This window comes from Phragmites australis, chromosome 21 (assembly GCF_958298935.1).
Source record: "Phragmites australis chromosome 21, lpPhrAust1.1, whole genome shotgun sequence".
NCBI classification, from domain to species: Eukaryota; Viridiplantae; Streptophyta; class Magnoliopsida; order Poales; family Poaceae; genus Phragmites; species Phragmites australis.
Window position 1 is genome coordinate 2714348 of NC_084941.1, and position 23362 is coordinate 2737709.

General features: G+C 45.3%; 4 protein-coding genes across 5 annotated transcripts; 1 reads left to right on the plus strand and 3 right to left on the minus strand.

The window, feature by feature from the left end:
• Positions 1-1183: 1183 nt before the first annotated feature.
• On the minus strand, positions 1184-4199 carry LOC133903746 (pantoate--beta-alanine ligase). Its single transcript, XM_062345200.1, has 4 exons — positions 3245-4199; positions 2731-2844; positions 1917-2048; positions 1184-1515 (listed from the first exon to the last, which is right to left on the minus strand). The coding sequence occupies exons 1-4, from the start codon at positions 3815-3817 to the stop codon at positions 1393-1395; spliced, it is 942 nt and encodes a 313-aa protein (XP_062201184.1). The 5' UTR covers positions 3818-4199; the 3' UTR covers positions 1184-1392.
• A 3437-nt stretch (positions 4200-7636) lies between these two features.
• On the plus strand, positions 7637-8503 carry LOC133903055 (uncharacterized protein PAM68-like). Its single transcript, XM_062344397.1, has one exon. The coding sequence runs from the start codon at positions 7754-7756 to the stop codon at positions 8384-8386; it is 633 nt and encodes a 210-aa protein (XP_062200381.1). The 5' UTR covers positions 7637-7753; the 3' UTR covers positions 8387-8503.
• Positions 8470-13248, minus strand: LOC133903052 (C-terminal binding protein AN-like). 2 transcript variants are annotated; one of them, XR_009907192.1, is made up of 7 exons: positions 12559-13248; positions 11734-11902; positions 11460-11590; positions 10109-10873; positions 9941-9988; positions 9080-9164; positions 8470-8840 (listed from the first exon to the last, which is right to left on the minus strand). XR_009907192.1 is itself a non-coding variant. In XM_062344395.1 (7 exons), the coding sequence occupies exons 1-7, from the start codon at positions 13177-13179 to the stop codon at positions 8766-8768; spliced, it is 1923 nt and encodes a 640-aa protein (XP_062200379.1). In that variant the 5' UTR covers positions 13180-13246; the 3' UTR covers positions 8470-8765. The 2 variants fall into 2 exon arrangements, 1 of the variants encoding a protein (XP_062200379.1); XM_062344395.1 differs by having other exon boundaries at positions 9080-9193; positions 12559-13246.
• A 3306-nt stretch (positions 13249-16554) lies between these two features.
• LOC133903054 (transcription repressor OFP8-like) lies at positions 16555-17595 on the minus strand. Its single transcript, XM_062344396.1, has one exon. The coding sequence runs from the start codon at positions 17505-17507 to the stop codon at positions 16767-16769; it is 741 nt and encodes a 246-aa protein (XP_062200380.1). The 5' UTR covers positions 17508-17595; the 3' UTR covers positions 16555-16766.
• Between the last annotated feature and the right edge of the window lie 5767 nt (positions 17596-23362).

Consider the following 23362-nt stretch of genomic DNA (forward strand, 5'->3'; position numbering starts at 1 on the left):
GGGCCCAGTGTTGAAGGCTAGCGTACAGAGCTCGACGGCGAGCTCAAAGCCATCGTCGACGGAGGCCCCCTTGGCCATGCCCTACAGATCCGACGCAGCGGCCATGGCACCCCCTCTGGCTTGCGCCTGGCAAAACAAGCCGAGCACAACCACACGGAGGAGCGCCGCACGACCGCGCCACCACAGCCGCCTGCAGCCCCCCATCAGTGCCCGCGTGAAGCCGACCAAGGGCCGCCATCACAGGATCCGACCCTGGCGAAGAAGACTACTTCAACAACGGATCCACGCGAAGCCCGGCCGCCACCAGCCAGATCCACCACTCAGAAAGATAGATCCAATGAGGAGCAGTGTGGATCCACCAGCACTTGACAGCTACAGGAGGAGAAGGAAGAGGTGGGGGGAACGGGACGGCCACCGCTTGGAGCCACCACCGCCGCCGCTGCCGCTGTCACCCCTTGGCGGTGGCGACAGCGGCTGAGCCAAGGCCGGTGGAGGAGGGAGTTAGGGAAGCAAGTGGGTCGCCATCGAGTCGCCTTTGAGGAGTCGAGGAAGCACAGAACAGGATGTGAAGCCGTCCCCAGCTAATGCTCGATCAGCAACTTCTCTCTATGATTTAACTAACAAAGGTACGTCTTGTCTTGCCTCTTTCTGAAGAAACCAGTGCAGTTATCCTACCATGCTGGATCTTACTACCGAAGAAACTAGTCACATGGCGCTGCGCCGTACTTGCATGAATCGTTTTGGCCCCTGTTGATCGTTTTTTATCTGCTATAAACAGCTTCTTCCTCCCAGCTCAATGCTCATTCGGGCCCCACAATTTCTGGCCGATCCCATCCTTAAATCCTTCACATGGAGCAGTAGCTTGTTACTACTTCGTTCCCTTCTTGACGGGACTGCGGCAAAGGCTCACTTTCCCTCAACGGCTAACTAAAATGCAAGTTCAAGGAGCTTAAATGTGAGTGCAGGAGAACCGGGCTCAAGCTGAGGTAGTCAGGCGCAGCTCCTCGGCGATACAGGAGAGAGCTGCCTGCGTACTCAGGCAGACGACTGCCTATTATATTAAAAAGCAGGAGTAAGACACTGGCCCTGACGGGGAACACCACCACCCCAAGAACACACCTGAGGGCAAACATCAAACAAGATTATCAAGGACAAGGGATTTCAACACGCTACAGCCACGAAATCCTGACAACAGTTAAACGCACTCTTTAAGGACTGTATCAGCTCTGTATTATATGTGATTGTACAGTCAATACTAAGGATGAACATGTACTCCAGTCAGTCAGGTACTGAAACAAGAAAGTGTATCGGAATTTGGACCGGTAAAGAAAGAAGCCGTGACTGCATTGCATCTTCAATGCCAAAGCAGGCAGAAACTGAGCCACCTCAATCTCAGGATGCTGTCTGGATTTCGATATTGTCAATTAACCTGACCTTTCCAAACCATGCGGCGACACAGATGACGACGGGACGATCGATTTTCTCCACACGCACCAAGCTTTCTTGATCTACGATCTGCGTTGACATAACAGGTCCATTACATGTTAAAAGATATCCTCATTTTTAAATCGCTTTATTAAAAAACGTCCCTAGAGATGGCATTATAATTTAATAAAAAATAACGAAATCAAAACACTTTGTCCTCAAGCCAGCAGTTGGCTGTAATAACGAAAGGATTTAGTTACACTAAACTTTGCTGTTTGATTATGAACTGCACAAGTGTAACATGCAGTTTTCAAAAGTTCTCTAGCAGAAAACCAGCGTCAGTAATTTCAGTATGCCACAAAACAGTAAGAACAAAAAACACTATGAGATGATAGAGAAACACGATCACTAGATAAAAGGTCTAGGAACATCATTGCTCAGGGCAGCACAGAGATAACTCAGAGCAGCTATGGAAAAGCCAAGAACATTACCTCAACATAGTCGACCTGACCGCCAGCTTCAGTAAGCGTCTGCACTATTTGATGTTTTATTTGTTGGCTATGATTGTTTCCATTCAGGGCAGCAGTTCTGGCATTCACCAGTGATCTACTGATGGATAATGCCTACAGAAGAATTAAGAAATCACCACTTGTTAAAAGGCAGGCTTATCTTGAAAAGGAACAAAGTAAAAGGTACATTCCTCCAAGTGCAGCAAAACTTCAATAAAACAAAAATGGACATAAACACCACCAAAAATGTTGAGGTCGGACAATGGAACATATAAAAAACTACCATCATCTTCTGACCATAATGTAGTACAAGTAATTAACAATTTGAAAATAAATGTTTTTTCTAGCTCTAGGAATTTTACAGGTAGCTCTCCCCCGCCATGTTATAGATGAAGTCATCATATCTCTCACTCTCTATTGCCTATCTAGTCATATGGACCGCCTTAAGATTGTTGTGCTAGCAAAGTGACAAATCTGCAGACAGAAAGAGAAGAAAAATGAAAAACAGTAGCGGCAAGTTACTCCTGCAAGGCTGCAATTTTACTTCAATTCAACTTTTTACCTACAGTCAATTGAACACGTCCGAAGAAAGTTGGTATATTTTGCACAAGGCCAATGCCAAAGAGTTGTTGTGTGAGCCCCAATTAGAAAAAGCAGATCACAAGTTTGTTCAATGAACTAGCCTGCCCAACTATAACAAGTTGATACAGTTCTCTTTCTTTTGGTGATCGCAGTACAGCAATAGTCAAAACATTCATTACAAAAACGATTTGTCAGTTTTCAGTAAAAGACAGACCTTCTCCCTTTCCTCATGTGATAGGTGTACATTGCGGGAGCTCATAGCAAGACCATCAGCTTCTCGAACTATTTCTGAGCCAATTATTTCTATGGCGAAATCAAGATCACGAACCTGAAAGTAGCAAGAGTCTCAATAATAGCAAGCAACATACTGTTCTGAATCAAATAGCTAACACACATCATATGGAAGTACAATTGAAGTGACGAATCAAAACCGAAGCAAGCAAATTAATCGCTAAAATATCAATTCAAAATGAACTTTCTAATTGGAGAAAAAGTTGACCTTTAATCGACATTGTGTACCAGCCTACCAGGTTGCAAGTTGGTGAATAAGGCCGTAAACTGGAGCAAAAACTCTAAAAATAGTTACCATCGTTCATGGTCCACTTCCGTGTTACTTGAAGGATGTCTTTTTGTGTACATAACTACATCATCATCTGAACTTGACAGACGCTAATTATAAACGATTAAACGAAACAAGGTGCATGCATGTGTCAATGCCAAACTCTTACCATCCGGCAGATGATGCGCCACTGCTGATAATCCTTCTTCCCGAACACAGCGATGTCCGGTTCCACGATATTGAACAGCTTGGCTACCACGGTGGCCACACCGCGGAAGAACACGGGTCTGCTGCTCCCACACAGGCCCTTTTCGAGCCGCTCCACGCGAATCCACGATTCGTGCCCAGACCCACCGGCATCCTCCAGGCAGGAGACAGCGCCGGCGGACGCGCCGGTAGGGCGGCCGGCGCTGCCGCGGAAGTAGAGGTCCAGGGGACAGAAGACGGCGGTGACGGCGCCGGTGGCGCTGAGCTTGCGGAGGTCCCCAGCAAGGTCGGAGGGGTAGGTGGCGAGGTCCTCGGTGGGGGCAAACTGGCTGGGGTTGACGTAGATGGAGACGACGACGGCGACGGGGCCGGCGGAGGCCGCCGCCGCCGCGGAGATGAGGGAGAGGTGGCCGTCGTGGAGGAATCCCATGGTAGGGACGAGGGCGACGGCCTTCCCCTCCGCGCGGCGGCGGCGCGACCACGCGCGCATCGCCGCCTTGTCACGGATCACCTCTGGCTCGTTCGCCGCCGCCATGGAAGCAAGATGGAGTCGAGTGGTTCAGGAAAAGAGGGGGGGGGGGGGGGAGACAATGATGCACGGCGATAGGATGGGAGGGGCGGCGGCGGATAAGTGAAAGCGTGTGAGGCTTGAGGAACCGAGGCCTCTACATGGTAGGGACGTCTGCGAATAGAAATTGACGCGTCCAGCCTTTGACGTACCCGTCGAGGTCGAGCATGACGGCGTCGAGAGGGAGCAGCCGCGGGCGCTGCAAGGAAGAGCGCCACCGAGCGCGGGGGGTCGAGGTACTCGAGGTGTTGGCGGACCATGGCGGCGTAGGAGACGGCATCCCGGCGCGGCGTTTCGTCGAACGCATCGCGAGCGGCCGCGGCGCTGCGCTGCCGCGCGAGATGGCAACGGGTTGGGTACAGCTGATTCGTACCCGCGAAAGGTGACGGATAGTATGGTATCCGATATGGATTAGGATACTCTGATTTTAATATTATCGTAATTTTGTTACTAACATATTAAGTTATAAGTCATCGATCTCACATGTCATTGATAAAGTTATGATAATATTAAAATCAAAAAATCCTAGCACACCTGAGAACTTGCAGGTATCAATATCTATCGGTCCTCAGGTATTTAACAAGTATGTCTTTAGAATCCCTCTCAGTTAGATCAAATTTAGCAAAGCCCTAATTTGCATAAGTAACCTACTGGTTCCTGTACAAATATACTCCACTTAAAATACAAAAGCTAAGATATAAACAGAATTGCAATGATAAAATGTAGTGACCATAAAATCTGGAATTGAAATGGTCTGTATAGTTTGACTATTGATGGCTAGCTTTCTTCAGGTATTTAGTTTTGTGTCGATTATATTTAGTACTGAGACAATGACTATGGACATACATATTAAAAAATGACGTGCTTCTTATTTTCTACTTACAATTTAGGGAGGAAAAGTATTAGAGTTTTTCAGTTTTGTCGATGAAACCAAACATAGCTATCATTTAAGCTATAAGAGCCAGAACCAAATCAAAGAACGAACCAGAAGGTGCAGAACCAAATCAGAACATGATTTGGGGAGGAAAAGTATTAGGGTTTTCACTTTCTTCTCTAACTGTCCTCATCGGAAGGTCTAGAACCAAATCACAACACCAGAGATCGAGAGAGACCGAGAGAGAGATCAGGACCTTATCGACAAATGCTTGGGGATGGCACCTGGCTGGGGGTGACACCCGGGGGTGACGGTTGGGTTGGGGCTTGGGGTGAGGTGCGTTGTGTGAGTGCAGCGGCTGGGGTACGTGTCTGCGCTCTGCGGCTTGGGGCGCCTAATTGCATGAGTGAGTGAAGATCTGGGTTTAGAGATTTAGATGGGCTAGGCTAGAGATAGAAGGAATTTGGTTGAGCTGTGGGGGTGTGCTTCATGGGTATATTTGTGAGTACTCATGGACGAATTGTAATATCCGTGTTTGACCCACGATTTCACGGGTATTTGACCTGTCGTACCCATGGGCAACATCTCAAACTCATGCTCGTGCCCATCGAGCATGATACCTGTGGGTAGGATTGCTATCCCTATGCGAGGGCAATGAGAGCATTGTTGGCAGAACTTATCTCGTCGTGGCTAGTTCTTCGTGGCATAGTGAAGGGCTCCGTGGCGGTTCTATGGAGGCGGAGGAGCAAGCACTGGAAGAGGAGAAGGAGGGCTCACTGGCATCAGCGAAGCATTACGAGGTCAACAAAGGTGGCGGCCGCTATTTTGCATAATAGACACTAGTGTTTAAGTAATATTTCAAACATGCCCCAACTTGGATCGTGATTAATAGTTATGATCCAATTTTGGAGAACTCTGAGCCGTCGGATCGAGTATGTGTGGCTTGAAATGGAGTAGGGCAAAGTGGCAGCAGCTATTTTGTAAAATAGGCCCTACTATTTAAGTGTACGTTTAAACACACCTCAAACTTGGATTGCGATTAATAATCATGATCTGGTTTACAGGTAACTTCGAACCGTCCGATCGTTCCTCCACGTCCCATATAAAAGGGCAAGAAGAAATTACAAGTGAAATTTTACAAAAATGACCCTTTGTTGAGAAGGCCGGTTAAGTTCTAGACAATGGTGACGACTCACGACGAGATGTAGTCGTCGCTGCTTTGGGCCTGACCCCCAACAAATCACTAGCATGGCGCGGCGCGGAGGAGTGAATCCAGCACTCTGCTCGCAGAATTCCTCTATCCTCTAGGTGGAGAACGACAGTGGTGGAGACACATAGGCAATGACGTCCAAGTGCGGCAATACGTCGAACACATCGTGATCAGCCATGACGGCGGTGAGCTCGTCGTCGACAAATTTTGAGATACAGAACCCAGCGTCAAAAATGAAGTGATAACCAGGCATTAAAAATTTGTTAAAATTTCAACGAAATTTCATGAATTTTGAAGGGAAACGAAATATCTAATTCTGAAATTTTCTTTCATGGACATGTGTGACTCATGTAACAGTGGATGAAAAAATTCGATCTTTTCGCCGATGAACTTTTTTTTTGTAAAATTAAATTGAAATCTCTGGTGATAATTGCGGCGAGTTCCTTGAGGCAACTTTCCATGGTCGGTTGATGCAAATATCAGTTGACTTATATGACCGCGTCATGCTCGTGCAGAACACGGTTCTTTCGGTCGTAGCCATCGGTGTCATGCAGTGCGGTGTTCTTGTTCTTCAGAGTCCTCTCATCCTTGTCCACCCTATCCCCCAAGGCTTTCTTCAGGCCCTGAACACAAAAGTAGCAGCGGACAATAGAAAACAAATTCTATAGGACTCTGTTCAGAAAGATCCTTGTGAGATCTTATCCATATCATCCATCTTATGATTCAATGGCTGGGCTAAAGAGGAGAAAGAGAGAGAGAGTGAACATATATCATCACATAGGAGAGGGTTTTTTGTAGGACAGGATCCTATAGAATTTGCTTCTCGAACAATGGCTACGCCACTGCGCGAAAGGCATCATGTTGGATCTTGACTACGGCTCCGACAGGATGTGACGGCGCCAGTAACAACGACTTGTACCATGTACCAATGCCCCTTGTGCCGATTGTAGGTGGCGCGGTGAGGGGATTCCAGCACGTTGCGTCGGTGTGCGGGTCAGCACACCGCGCGTGGGAGGCCTCGATTTAGGAAACAGCGAAATGTAGGGCTATCAACTAGTCAAGCTCGAGCGAGTCCATCGTCTCATGCTTGAGTTTGATAGAAACTCGAGCCGAGCTCGATTCAAGTTAAAGATCTGGCCAAGCTTACAATAAGACTTAAGTTTGGCTTGTTAGTTTTTTGAGTTGAGTTCAAGTAACTCGCGAGCCTCGAGGTTTTTTAATAACCCTATCTATAAGGCACATGTGTATGTAGTCACGTGGCTTTAAGTTTGTATGATTGAACTTTAAGTTGTATAGTGAGATTAAAAAAAATAATTAGCTAAAGTGAATAGATACCGGTTTTATCTTGACGGACATCCTTTGAAGTTAGCCGAGCTTTTGACTATTCCGAACCCGATAAGCTCGCGAGCTTGTAACTAGATTTGAGCTTGGCTGATTAATATCTCAAAATCAAACTCGAATTCAACCCATAACAAATCGAGTTCTAGTACCCCGCAAAAAAAAAAAAAATCGAGTTCTAGTAGCCGGCGAGCATCAAGTTTTTTTACAGCCCTAGCAAAAGGCGTGCGCCAAAGCTTTGGGAACGCCAAGTTGGCAGCGGCCTTCTCACTAGCAGATGGGCCCCGGCATGCTGATATGGAACAGAGATATTTCTTGTGTTTCGTCCATCTGTCATCGAAAAGCATATCTAGATTATCGTAGACACGCGTGACCACTCGCTCATGGCGATAAGGCCCGTTTATCATCGGAGCCGAACACGCACTGGAAGACCATACCGCGAGAGAGCTCGTCGTCTCCAACGGAGAGACCACGCATAGACATGGCGGCCGTACTCCACCAAGCAGCTCTCCCGACCGCAAAAGCCAACCACCCATGGGCGCTTAACTCCACGTCCAGCCTCTCACCACTCTCCAGACGACGACGAGCCCCGACCATCCGCTCGGCGGCCACGGACAGCAGCATCAGCACCGGCGCGGTGCCGTCCAAGAAGAAGACCCGGAAGGAGAAGCAGCATGAGCGGCGGCGGCAACAGGAGCTGGGGCAGCGGCAGCGGCAGCTGATGATGGAAGCGTCGTCGCCCGCCAAGGCCGGCGGCGGAGGCGGGGAGGGGTACGACGACGACGACGAGCTGCCGCAGCCCGTGTTCGACCGCATCCTCCGCCGGATCATGTTCACGGTGGGCGTGCCGATGGCGTCGGGCGTCGCGCTGCTCAACGTGTACGACGCGCTCAAGCGTGGCCAGGGGGTGGACGTGCCGTCGTGGCTGCCGCTGCTCACCATCCTCGTCTCCTTCGGCACGTCGGCGCTCGGCATCGCCTACGGGACGCTGTCGGCGAGCTGGGATCCGGAGAAGGAAGGGTCGCTGCTCGGGATCGACGAGGCCCGGGCCAACTGGCCCGTGCTGTGGAAAGAAGAGATTGAGAAGGAGAAGGCGAAGCAGAAGAAGAAATGACTGGACACCAGGGATGGATACTGCAAGTCCTGTGCGCCTTGCTACTGATCATGTAATACTCAGTGTGGTACTTTGGTCATATCTTTCAGTAAAAAAGGCAATAAACTAGTTGAATAATCCACACTTGCATACAGGATACAGCCATCCTGGATTGTGCATGGGGAATAGTAACTGAGTTTGTCGTACTAAATAGTGATTTTTTTTTATGCAACTTTCAACAGCAGGTTGTTGAACAATTCACAGTGACTCTGCGGGGTCCCTGCGCTAGAAATCTAGAATAGCCAAAACTGAAGACTTGGCAAGAGAAATTTGGGAGCAGACCAAAGTGGGCAACATTAAGTATTGAGTCAGTTCCTTTGAGAGCCCTAGATCGGATGCATTAGTCAAGCCACCTAGTGACACCATCTTCTTCGTTCCGAGCTGCCAGGACCTCAATATAGACCTCCAATACGGCCTGCAGAAAGTTTCAGCCGTCAGGAAGCTAAATGTTACCAACGAAGGGTATAAGCAACGAAAAGTATCAACGCAAGCATTTCATTTCATGTTAGTTTCAAAAATGGAACTCCCTGGACATGAATGAAGCCTATTTTGTGAGGCGCAACTGTATACAACTACCACTAATTGGGCATTTGTGTATCTTAATTTAAATTGCTGCTATGTTATTATGAGAGTGGTGACGACAAATGGGCATACCAAAGAATTTCTGCGGTTGACCAGTTTGCAACATTCTGACAAGGACCCTTCCAGCATCCAGCTCTCCCAAACATCAAAAGAATGACTTGCAAAAACGAACTCGGTCTTGTTAGCCTGACAAAATAATAAAAATCAGTTAAACATATAGAAACAGTAACCTTGACCAAGCATTTCACTTTACATGATGAAAAAGGCATCCTTTGTTATTTTTCATTTGACAATTAACAATTTTAGACTTGTGAGACTATAACAAAAGCAAAAGATGACTACATGCCCCCTACTAAATTTATTTGTCTACCGAAACACCCCGTTTTAACCTTAGTCACCAACTGAAAAAAAAAAAGATATTGTGCCTTGTAAAATGTGGCATACGCTAAATGCAGATGAGATAGAGGCACTCTGGGAAGATATAGCTATATATCTTTTTAAAATAGTGTAACTTTAAATAAATAAGAGCAATTTTTTACTTCTAATACATCTAATAAATAAGATCATACATACAAATCAAACAAGGTCCTGTTTTTCAACCTTTAGAACTTCCTGCTATGAAATTGGGCACGGAACAAGCACATGTAAATCATTCAAAACAAATAGAAGGATGAAACAAGAAGCAGTATACCAGATAACAGCACAGCACCTTTTTTGCCAAAGCATGGAATCAGGTAGATAACTATGTGCAAGAAATAAATAAATAGACCAGTAACGAAAGCATCAAGACTGATGTGAACACGTATGCCCAATCAATTCTACCAATTACTAAACAGTGCATAGCGGCTTGCCTAGTATCCTCCTTACTTCACTAACACTATATTCAGATCTCACATTATCTTAAGTCAGAGTACCAACTTAAAAATTTGATACCTGCAATAGTTTGCCTCCAGCAACAAAAGATCGCAAACCCATAGTATCCTGAAAAATAGAGGGCGTATTATCAGTATCTGTGTATGGTATCCAATCGAAATTAACTGGCAGGTTAGGTAACAGCAAAGCAAATAAAACCAGATCAAAAGAAAGGCAAAAAAACATCACCTTGTTTCTGAATGTGACTAGGAACTGAGCGGCAGGATCCCTCTTTGTAGCGCTTGGCACCGCATCAAGATACCATCCACCACCAGTGACCCTCTCTCTTGAAACATAAAAACCTGAATTATCTCTCGTCTTTAGAGCAATAACAAAACCTTCTTTCAGCATTTCAGGAGGCTTTCTACAAAGCCCTGCAGGTAACTTATTTTCAGAAATTATTTCCATTGGAGATTCAACAGAAGATTTCTGCTTATTTTTGGAGTCCTCAGGCGAAGCAAACCGTGAACTAGAACTTAACACTTGGTTATCATCATCTCTACGTGAGGAATAGTTACTTCCTCCTTCTACAGTTGACAATTCATCCATTTTCTGTTGTGAGCTACGGCGAGCTGATCTCTTTTTCCCTTTCTTTCCAGATCGGCTGCGCCTTCCTTCTGATCTGAAGCCAGACTGTCCTGAAGCTTGAGGCTCTTCAGGCTGGGAAATGGCTCTTCTCTTGTCAGTTTCTGTAGTTAATTGGCTTTCTTCTGTCTGCTGTTCACCATCGCAAACTTGTAAAGCACGTTCTTTTTCTTTCTTAACTAGTTGATCATCTTCACATCCAACTTCGCTTGCGTCGTTATCTTCATCAGAAATAGCATTGCTTGGAACAACACCATCATAGAAAAAGGACTGCAATATTGCGATCGCTTTCTCTCTGATCTCCATCCACACTTCTTCACTGTAGTCCGCACTGCGAGGAAGAATTAATACATTTGGCATCTCGCGTACCTGTGAGTGATCAATAAAAACATGATTAGCACTGTTAATCATTTTCTTTGAAAGGTGACTGGAACCCTGTTGGGTAAAATGCGCTCTCCTATATTTAAACATCAATCTGCACTAAAGGATAAAACATCCATAATACGTGCGCAGGCCGAGAAAACTAAAGAGTATGTCAATTGTTTGTCCTTTCCTCTTCTAAGTCAACAGTTGTGTATCTTTCATTCATTTTTGAACTAAGAGGCGGGTCCAGTCCGCTAGCTGATTGTATTGTCTATACCTCCTCATGGAATGAAGAACTCCTTGGAGTACAAAAACCAAGCTTCCTATTGTATACCGCTTGAATTCCGCTACCGCCACTGAAAGATTCCATTATGTTAAATAGTGATCACATACCACAATAGAGTAAATTGGAAACCATACCATAAACTTCTAGGACATCACTGCCTTTGGTGGGAAAAACAAGATTCCAGTGAAAGCATATTGGGAAGACTAGACCAGTACATGAGATGATGTTATTTGACTACAGATAACATTGTGATTGGTTTAACATAATCCCTATAAACTTTGGTTGTGTCCAAGGTAAGTTCCATACCCATGCTTCCATCCATTGTGGACCTTCAGCTCCATCCAATGCACATCCAGCTATAGTTCCATCAATCAACAGTTCTTTGAGAGCACAGTCATCTATGAGCTGACAGCTACCGGTGTTGACTATGAAAGCTCCTGCAGGGTTCAAAAGGTAGTCATTCAGTGTGTGTTATAACATGAACAAAGAAATATATACGCTAATTCATACTGCAGAGAGCATGTGAATGCCAATAAGAGAGGTAAAACAGGAAAAGGAAGCAGGGAAGGAACTGTTTTACCAGGCTTTATGTGCTGCAGGCGCTCGGCATCAAGTATATGTGTTGTATCATTTGTCAATGCACAGTGAAGTGAGACAAGATCACTTGCTGCCAATAAATCATTGAGAGTATCCATTCTTCTGGCAGTAGACGGAAATACAATAGATGGCCGCTTTGGTTTCCCAGTAGCCTTCATGTAATGTCATAACATTTAACAGGGTCAGATCTATATCATGCTTGACTTCATTATCAAGGTTAAATAATCCAGACACACAATGAAAGCTAACACAACCTAGCAAATTTATTTTTATCTGATCATTTGAACGAAAATTACTCTAGTCAAAATCTTGTGGAAGGGAAGAAAAATGAGTCCTTTAGCTCTCAAAGTGTTTGACTAGGAGTTCAGGCTAACCTAAACAGGCAATTGGAAAATCCAGATCTTTTCAATTGTCTCATCATCTAAGCCCCAACATAAACTGGTCGCATGAAATTAATTCCAGCATAAAACATATTCTTGCCAGATACTCGAAAGGCATAACCAACAGGAGTTCAACTAATACCACCCACGAGGCCAGGAGCACTAAATAGGACCACTATAAATCTAGAAGTAGCGAGAAGATATCACACCAGAAGCCAAAAATCACATCACCTTTACATGAAACGAACGCAGGAAACTAGCAAAATATCCACTAATCATGCAGAGCACACTTCAGAAATTTTCAAATCACCTAAACTAGCAATGCACATGGCGCACCACAGCAGTTCAATACTAGAATAAACAATACTGGAAACAGGAAAGTAGCAGTACAGATCATAGGCTGAGTGTGTTAGTGGCGGATCCAGCACCTCGTACAGCGGATCGAAGTAGAGGACGCTCATGCGGAAGGCGAGGCTGCGTGTGGCGAGGCATCGCGCGGCAGCGGAGACGCCGACGATTCCGAGCACGAGCCCCCGGCATCGCCGCATGCCCCGGCACAGGGGCTGGACGGAACCGAGCCACCCGGCGGCGGGTGCCGAGGAGGAGGCGTGGCGGGACAGCAGGTGGGTGCGGCGGAGGAGTCCCAGGAATAGCGCCATGACGGTGTCGGCGACCTCCTCGGCGCGGTTGGCGTCGACCTGGACGAGGCGGAGCCCGAGCTCGGCGGCAGCGGCGGCGTCCGCGGCGCGGTCGGGGGAGCTGAGGCAGAGCAGCAGCTGCCAGGGCCGGAGCCGGCGCTGCGCGGCGCGAGGGAGGAAGGCGAGCGAAGGGAGGAGCACGGCGGCGGCGGCCTCCACGCGGCCCGCGGAGAGCGCCGAGAGCGGCGCGTGCTCCACAGCCGCCGCCCCCGCCAGCGCCTCCTGCTCCACCGACGGGTCCTCGAGGCAGTTGAGTGTCACCACCAGCGGCTGCCCCGCGCCGCCGCCAACCCCGGCGGCGGCGGCGGCCGCGGCCGCGGGCGATGCGGAGTGGGCCGGGCCGTGCAGCATTTCTGGGCCCTTCGGCTGCACTGCAGAGCCAGTCGCGGGTCCGGGTAGGAGTTGACGGCACCTCTGCAGGTTTCTGTTTTCCTTTTGCGCGGCACGACGCAATGAAGGGTGAGTTTAGTTGCAACGTGAGGTTAGATAAAAGAATAAGCCATTTATATTTTGTAAGGATGAGATGATATATTTCTTTTATGATGGGTAAGATGAGTCAGTTTTTTTTAATTCGTGGGATTAAAATAGATAGGATGAGCTAATTTTCGGTTTAGTTGGTGAGATTATAGTGTATATGATGATCCATTTATATTTATATGCATTTCATAAGTATTTAGATGAATTTGTGTATGTTTGAATTGGTTTAAATTCAAATTGAATTAAAAAGAAAATATCACATGAAATGATAAAAATACATATAAATGGAGCATTACAAAAGAACTTACTTTTCATCAAATAGTATAGGGTTGAAAATATTTTTATAAATTAGTACATCACATGAGAAGATTATTTAAGATATTAAAAATTATTAAAAGTTATAAAAGTATGATTTTTTTCAAAAATGTTAATTAAATAATGATGTGTGTTTTTTTTATCAAACTAATTAAAACAAGTTAGTGAACTCTAGTTTTCTCATGCAAATATTTAAAAATTTTAAACCACTTTTATATTTTAAATAAAATTAAGAGTTAAATAAAAATCACAAACTCACACGCACGGACACTAGTGTGGGAGCGAGCTGGATGGCTAGCTCCAACCGTTTTGCCGGATCGCTCCATCCCACGTCCCCAGCTAATATTCTATTTTGCCCGGATCGCTTTATCCGCATCCCACAACCAAACACCACGCTTCCGTGGATAGCCATCTCGCGGATGGATTCATCCATCGAACCAAACGGAGCCGAAAAGGACGAGCGCCGCGCTCCGCACGGCGCCGCGTGCCCGCGCGGGAGTGGTGCCCCAGCCGCGCCGCGCGGGGATGCCCCGAGCCCCAACGGTGGCGCGCGTCGGTAAGCTGCTGCCGGCTCGTAACACGGCGCGTACGGAGACACGAGCCTGGCAAGAAATCGTTGCGCCGCGATGCCGGTCCATGGAGGTTCCTAGGCCCGCCAGTGCGCTCCACGACCACGAGATGCAGTTCTGACTCGGCCCTACTGTGGTGGGCCTGATAAAACCCAGGAGTGCTACTGGCCCTCGGCAAGGATTCTGGTCGGGCTGGAAATGCGCATCTAACTCACCAAGCAAGTTTTGAGAAAAACGGGTTGGATATTATATATATAGTGAAATTACATCTAGCCCCTTAGCCAGGGGACCTTAAAAACAAAAATTACATTGAAGTCCTAGGAGGATCCGCCAGGCCATCTTCGTCGCCGCTAGTTGGACCCACCGCTGCTTGACGTCTCGCCACACCAAAGATTGGTGAATAGGAACGTCAAAGTTAAAGCCCCGAGTCAAATCTCGTCCCGACGAATAAGCTATAAATTTTTTCGCCGCCAACTGCAACACGTCGAACAAGTCGACACGGTCTTGAACCACTGAACGCCCCAACATCACTTCATGGCCAACGGTCGTATCTTCGTTGCTAGGGATTGGATCTAGCATCTCGAGCTCCAAGGGCAGATCCAAGCCGACGAACGCCAAAGAACCCCAAAAAGGGACAAAACCGCCGAAGCGGAAACCAAAAAACTCCAACTCGAGATACAAGAGATACAAGCGGAGTAGAACAAACCTCACCTTCGATCCACTAGGGAAACCGTTGTCACCAGCGTCGTCACCGAGGAAGAAAGGAAGGGAGCAGTATAACCCATACTACATACATGCCATGAGGATCCCTAACCTAACCTAACTATTAAGCTACAAAAACAAAATACTAACCTAGACACTGGATGATCGAGCCACCCTCCTTCTCCGGTGACTGAGGACAGATGGAGGCAAGGGGGCTGGCCAAATCGCCTCAGAGTCACCGAACGCTCACCTCTGGAGTCGCCTCTAGAACACCCCCCAGCACGGCTCCTCCCACGTGGTTCGTGACGCAAGACCCCATTACCCTATCTGTCCATAGCAAGACCCCACTACCCTATCTGCCCATGTCATCACCCATTCATCTACACCATCAACGCCAACGCCGTCATCGTGCAGGACACCATCAGCGAGAAGCTCGACAACCTCATCCACTACATGACCACCTTTGTCGCAGGCTTCGTCGTTGGACTCACCACCGCCTGGCAGCTCACGCTCATCACGCTCGTCGTCGTGCCGCTCATCGCCGTCATCGGCGGCCTTAGCGTAGCCGTGCTCGTCAAGCTCTCCTCCAGGACCACAGGAGCGAACTGGTAAGCTAGCAAGAAGGATAGGATATACTTGCATCGTTTTGTATGTTTGTGTTCTTTTTTACTTAACTTTTGATTTTTAAAATTCAAACCATGATAAAAAAAAACTATATGAATTTTTTTATAATACTTGGTGTGTTCAACAACTTGTTGCTAAATTTTGATGGCATCATCAGAGATGTGTTTCTGGTACGAAGGCCACCTCTTGCATCGCCACCACAAACAGCGGCCTCGTGGGTACGTAGGTATGCCCGTGGACAATGGATTTGGTATCCGCTCTTAGCACTAACCATATATGTCACATTTATTGCCATCTTAAGTAAGGGTGTTGTTATTTTATGGCCGCCTATTTTCTTTATTATGTATGTTGGTGTCACACTTATTGCCATCTTTAAGGGTGTTACTATTTTATGAACACCTATTTTCTTTATTGTATCGGTGATGGATCGTGACTGTTGGATGAAGATCAAAGATTGGGTTGTTTCTTCAACCTCCCAATGATCTCACGTTGCCCTGCCCTGCTCCTCCAACGGCATCTTCGGCGGCGTCGGATCGCGATGAAGGAAACCCATCTCATTTTCAGACGCATGATCATTAGCAGGCGTGGGGAAATAAACATTTCGCTTCGATCAATCCCGGGACCCTCGGCGTACGCGCACGATCACTACACGTGTCCGTGCGAGCACGACCGATCGGAGCATTTCGTCGCGGTTGCCGCGCACGCCAAAGGCACCATCATTTCGCACCGTACCTAATGAGCCAGGCCACTAGTGCCAACGAGCATCCCCGGGCATCACGGGCGCCTCTTCTCCGTTTGGCCATTTCTACCAGCCATTTTCCGCCCTCGTTCACTCCGTCGCCGACTCGCGAGGATTCATCGGTTCACCACTGGCTACAAACGACGTGCAGAGAAGAAAACGGGAAGTCTGGAAACAGCTTCGATAAGAAATAGCAGGACATTTGGAGGAGCCTTTCAGAAATCAACTCACACGAATGTCAGAATCTGATTTGATAAAGAAAATTTGAATATGTGAAATACAACTTAAAATCTAAATTCGATTTGAATTCAGAGTGTCTGATTTAGTAAAAGAAATTAGATAGAGGTGTTCAGATAACACTGATCGTTTGTACACAAAGCTGATGAAAGTATGGAACCAATATAGTGCGTGAAGAAATCAACAAAATCAAACCCTAGTAGCTAGAAACATTCTTCTCTCTCGTCCCATGAAGAAGAAAACGACGGCTGGGATGGACGGGAGCAACAAACGAATCAACCGCCACGCCTTGTGAGGTGCTTCTTCTTGCGGTGGGAGACGAGCAAGTCCGGCGTGCGCTCGTACCCGGCGAAGACCTCCTCCCAGATCTCGGCGAAGGCGCGGAGGATGAGGTGGTGGTGGTGCGGCGAGTTGAGGGACAGGAACCGGTGCAGCAGCTCCCGGAGCTCCGCGCCGCCCACGATCTCCTTCTCCACGATCATCTGCAGCATGGACCGCCGGAAGTCGGCCAGCGGGTCCGCCGACTCCTTCACCACCGCCACGCTCTCCTCCACCCGCCCGGACCCGCCGCCGACTCCCTCGCTCACGGTCCGACGGTGCCGCCTGCCCCCGCCGCCGACGCCATCGGGAGCCGCGGCATGCAGCAAGCGGACGCTGCGCTCGAGCTCGCCGAGCTGTCGCAGGAGCGCGGATAGGCTGGGCGTGCTCTCCATGCTGCTGCGGGCGTCGTCGGTGTCCGCGCAGTAGGACGAGGCCGAGAACGAGGAGGGCGCCTCCGCCGCCCGGTTTCCCGCTCTTCCCGCTGCCTTGGACGTCGTCGTCATCGTGGTCGAGGACATGGTGGCAGTAGGAGTGGTTGACACCGCGGTGGGCGGCGTGGCCATGGGGGACCTGTCGGAGCCGTCTGAGATGGAGACGGCCTTGGTGCCGCCGCAGCCGCACATGAGCCCGCGGGCCTTCTTCTTGATGCGCAGCCCGCCGGCCGCGCCGCGGCGGCGCGACATCAACGCCTTCATGGAAGGCTAGCTTCCGGTCTGGCGGGAACGTGCACGGTGCGGAGAGGCAGCCGGAGGCTGTGCTCGTGTGTGCGTTGGCAAGGAAAAGGCTGTGGAGATGGAGTGGTGTGTGCGGAGGCCTTAAAAAGAGCGACGACAGGATCAGCAGCCATGCAAAGTCAAACGGCTCTATTACTTTCGTCTTCTGCAATCAGGTGCTGGTGAAAAACGGTTAGATATATGAAGACTCGCCGCAAATTTATCTAAGAAAACGAATTGGTAAAATCCAGTGCTATAGTATCCGCTAAGTTCATACTACCTTAATAAGCAAATAAACATGCCAGAATCTGATAAATCTACACCGTCAGCCCTAAAAATTCGTCTTCCATGCTGGCCCTGGCGCCGGTGACCCCCTCAAGCGAGCGATGAATATGATGTCTATATAACATATATGTTCCAAAATTACAATGCACTCGATTTTATATTGTGAAATTTTATTTAAAGAGTAGTTCCAACACTCACACAATGGCATAAGCGCCTCCAAAAGAGCATCGGACCTCGGACCTCGAACCCAGATTGAGAACCCGAGAGGTGCCTCCGATTTTGCATTGTGAATTAAAGGTTGATCCGCATGTCAAATGAAGAGCCCGGCAAGACTCATGTTTTTTTTCTTCTTTTCTATGAATCTGCTCGTACTTAATCGTGTATTTTTATTGATGTCATGGGCTCTCACCGATTGACACGCCACACAAGTGTTGACATCTTGTATCGCAATTTTATATCCTAGTTTGCATCGGAAACGAAGACAAGTGACTGAAAGATGGCAAAAAATATATATTAAAAATACAGAGATTTCGGAATCGGAAGGCCCTACGAACATCTTGTTTAATTTGATCCGTGAATGGGAGATACCTTTTTGGAAAAAAAAACAACATATGAAGGAGCGTACATGGGCTACCTAGAGCGGCTTTGTCCCATTGCATCTGTTGACACATTTCCATCGCTTTAGGTAGGGTGTCATTAGGCCCTTTTGAAAAGATAACAGGTGAAAAGATAGCAACATGAAGGATCATCTGTTGAGAAGACAAGTGACATAAAATTCATACTCCATTTAAACACGCATTTATCCTAATGCTGCATGAACAGGTGCCCCTAAATATCGAAAATCCAGTTCTGAATGGGCGCGCTAGTGTACCGAGCGAGACAGCCTATCTTGATACAAAACTTTTTTTGTTATTTTTTAAAATAATTTCTCGCTAACTTTTTTTTAAAGAGAGGAAAGTGGATACGGGTCATCACATGACAGAGAGTTTTTTTTAAAAAACTAGGTCCTATAAAATTTGCTTAAATTTGCTTTCCGTGAATTAGCAGCGTCCCCTAAATATGTGGTAACGCCACCACTACGTTGCCCTATGTCTTGTTTTATGTTAAGTTGCATGATTTCATGCTAATTTAGGACGGCAAGTAACAACTCGTTAAGGAAAAGAAAGGTCAAAACTGAGTAGCGCATGAGCTAGCGCAACAATGCTATGTATACGTTTTACTAGCACGGCTGTTTGGTTAGTTGGTGGTCCTTGTATTAAGCATGGCATGCTCAAAGATTGTAATGTGCCTAATGGTTAGTTGATAAATCTCTTTTCCGATCCCTCTGGGAAAAAATATCGACATGATTTTCCTATAACATATAGTGATATTGTCACATCATATTTCCAATCATAACATCTCAAAATGGATTATCCATGCCAATATATTTGCACATCAATAATTTCTACGTAATTAAGCTAGCTCTACTAGTAATTAATTAATAACTTTGGTATGGGTCATCATCAACCCTTGTCTGTTTATTTAACGAGATGGTTTGGAGGCCGGGATCAGCTATACTTTGTACATATTGTACTGGTACCGGTGTCATCGTTGGATGGACAGGCTTGGAAATCATGTCGATCGAGCTGGGTCGTCCAATCAATCGTCCGGAAACCAATAAACAAACGAAAAGAAGGTGCCGCAGTGATAACAAGTGTCGCCTACAGAGGTTACAGGAGTGCTTAAATTATGTACTTGCGGTGGCGGACGTAGATCCAATTAGCAGGAGCACTCATTTTTTTTTTTCTTTTAGACTATCCTTAAGTATATTCTTTTCGTTTCATTTATTTTCCGATTCATCTTTCCGTTCTTATTCTTTTTATTTTCTCTCATCTTTAATAGCTTTTTTTCGAAAAGATTTATAAAGTGTAAGAAGAGAGAATTCCGTTCTAAAAGAAATAATCTCAAAAATCCTTTCATAACGAGAACCGTAAAAAAAACCTTTAAAACACTAAAATAAATAAAAATCTTTTTATAAAGGGATTTTAAATCCTAACAAATATCGATTAGAAATGATCTTACCTCTCCTCTCTTTCACCTCTAATCTTCCAACCCGTAGGGGTTGATGACTTGAAGCCCCATGTAGATCCGCCCCTGCGTATACGAACGGATTGCTTGTAGTAGTTTGTCTACTCTCTGTGCCGCTCTGACCCTGACCTGACCAGGTGGCTCAAACTAAAACCAACACTATTTCAAAACGGGATATGATGTACGGTTGTTAAACTTTATAATATACGGATTTGATTTCCATCTATATAAAAATACGTGTGGTATCGAGTTGGTTAAAAACGATTAACACTTTGTGTATAATATAGCTATCCATAGACAATTTTTATTAATATCTATCAATATCTCATGATTATCCTAGACAATTTTTTAATATCTGTTTGTGATACAATTTTTAGAAAAATAATATTTTAGAGGTAGAAAAAATAATAATAAAAATTTCATACCTAGGTCACGTTGTCACGCGACTCATGACATGTCATCACATAAGTCTTTTTCGCACGAAATACATGTGGATATGGTTTGAGGGCATCCAACTTGCGACCTCCATCTCGTGTGTAGATTCCTTATCATCTCACATATATATCATTGCCAATGACAATAGGATATTTTATCTTTTGACCATTATTATTCGCAGTTTTGGATAATTATTTAGGCATGACTTCAAATAAAAAGGTTATAAATTGTAAAGTTGTAGATCTCGTCGAGAGCTATAATTTTTAGATATTTTTTCATTTAACATAATTTAAAAATTCATAAAATATTTGTCCTATATTTACGTACTCTTTTCTTAATATTTATCTGTGTCTTATAAGTTATAACACATAACAAACGATTTTTCCTAATCATATATAAGATGGATTTCTTAATGCTCGTCTGTATCTTATAACGCATCACATACAATTTTTGTTAATATCCGCATATATCTTATGAAATATCGCATATGATTTTTCTTAATGTATTTGTATCTTCACATCACAAATAGTTTTTTTCTTAATGTCTATCTGTATAGCATCTAGATCTATAGGTAATTGTTTCAGTGATTAATAACAATCATATCATTATGACTAATAAATTTGTTTTGAAGGGCAATTAAATATTAGTTTACAATATTGTTAAATGATCTTAGTCCCTTAATTGAATGGTTGAGAGATCAATGGATATGAGCATCAAGATTAAGAACCTTCTAGTTCTAAGTGTCACAAGGAGATGAAGAAAATTTAGAGTAGCATAGAATTTCTTTTGTTCTTCGATCGTACTATAAAGATGGGCTAATAGTAGTAGCTTAATCTAGAGCCTGTTTGGTAGAACTCTTCCTGATTCAAATTCTCTGTAGGGAGTGATTCTCTGGAGGAAGTGATTCTGTGGCTGAAAGTGATTCTCTCGTAATTCTCTAAAATAAAATATATGAAGGAAGTGATTATCTGCGGAAAGTGAATCAAGGGAAGCTGCTTTTTTCAGCCCCCCAACTTCTAGTTTATTTCAGATAATCACTCCCACGGATTCTACTCAGGGAGCTAAAAGCTGAAAGCTGCTGTTTGGCAGAGTTCCCCCTGATTCCAGCCGGGAAGCTGCTCTGGGAGCTCTGCCAAACATGCCCCTAGTTGAGTCTAAATTTGGTTGGATATACACTCGTGAAATTTTAGCACTAGTTAGCTCAGAAAAACTCATGGATGAGTTGAAATGAAGATAAGATTTAAAGAAGTTTGAATTTGATAAATTCTGAAAACTCTATATACGCTGGATGATCCGGCGGTGAAGACGTTATACACATTGGAGCTTTTATCTTAGTGCTCTTATATACGTAGGATGATCTGTCAAAGAGAAGTTGACAATGCCGGGGTATTTTTCAAAAGAGAGATTTCAAGTTGAACACATCAGATGGTCTGATGTTCACTACAGATTCTTTTTGTTCATTGGAGGACGAACTTATACATACCGAATGGTCTAGCGCATATATTTGATGCTTCATTAGAGTAAAATCCAGAGGTTATGTTCACAGAAAAAATAGACTTATACACGTTGGATGGTTTGGTGTATGCATCAGAAGCTTCGCCAAAGCATTTAGAGCAGTAACGGCTAGTTTTGGGTAAACAATTCATACCGGATGGTCTGATGTTTAGAGCATGTGCATGCCGGATCATCTGGTGTTCACGAAAACGGTGGTTAATTGGGCAACAACTAGTTTAGGACCTCTAGCCTATATATACCCTTATTTCGTCTCTTTAGTAACCTTGCAATTCAGAAGAGTTGAAATACTTAATGTGTGATCAAGAGGTAAGAGAGTGCACTATAGTGATTTGTAAAGTTCTTAATTAAAGATTAAGGACATCATTAGTATAAAGAGAGTAGCAAGTGCGTATCTAGTTGTAGTTTAGGCTTTATTTGGGTTAAGTGAAGCTATTGGCTTGTTACTCTTGGTGGTTGTAAACACCTAGCCGGTCTTGATGATTGGAGGTGTGTTGGTGAGCTTTTGAAGTTTTTGTGGGAACGCCAAAAGAAAGCTTTGTGCTTGATTTGAAGCCCGCCAATTCAGAGATAGAAAAAATGGCTATCATTAGTGAGCACTTTGACTTCTGGTGACTCAAGTGTGAGTGATATTCTTGGTGAATGCTCCAATACGAATTATGGGAAATATCAAATCCTTGATACATTGGAAAAAAATTTGTGTGTTCTTGCTCATCATTTTACTTTCCCGCATTTACTTTCTTGCAAGCTAATATTTCACAATTCTCTTTTTATTGTAGCTTGCATGTTATCTTATTTAGTATTATATCAAATTTGATCATTGTAGTTGCTTTACTATTCATCTAGGATAATATTATTACTTGTTCTAGAGTTCGATTTAGTTTTAATTATGGTCCAATTCACCCCTCTCTTGAACCATTATTCGATCCTTTCAGTATGTGTCTTTCTATCATAGATGATTTTTTTAATGTCCGTCTGTGCCTCCACATCACAGATGGTTTTTTTAACATTTGTCTGTGTCTTCAAATCATAGGCGGTTTTTCTTAATATCCGTCTATATTTTATGATATATCATAGACATATTTTTTTAAATGTCTGTACGTGTCTTATGACATATCACAGACGATTTTTTTAATATCGGTCTGTAGCTTATCATAGACGGTTTCTATCGAAAATCGGTTTTGACTTCTGACAGACTAAGACGACCGGCTATGTTATAGACATATTTATTTTAGCAACCGTCTCTGAATAATTTATTAATATCGAATCTTACAAAACCGTATATGACAGCAAAATCATATTCTGTCTGCTTTTGCTGTTTGCTGTTTTTTTAGTGCGACTACTAAAGAGCCGCCTCCATTTGGACGATGCATGATGAGGCGACCAGCGCAGGCGCAGCCGCAGCCGACAGCCATCATTCGGTCTCGGTTCTCCTCGCTACGTTTGGCCGGCGGGGAGCGGCGTTCTCCTCGGTGCCCACGCTTTTTCGGTTCTTGACCGGCGTGTTGGCGACCTCGGCGGCTCGGCAGGCGCTTTTT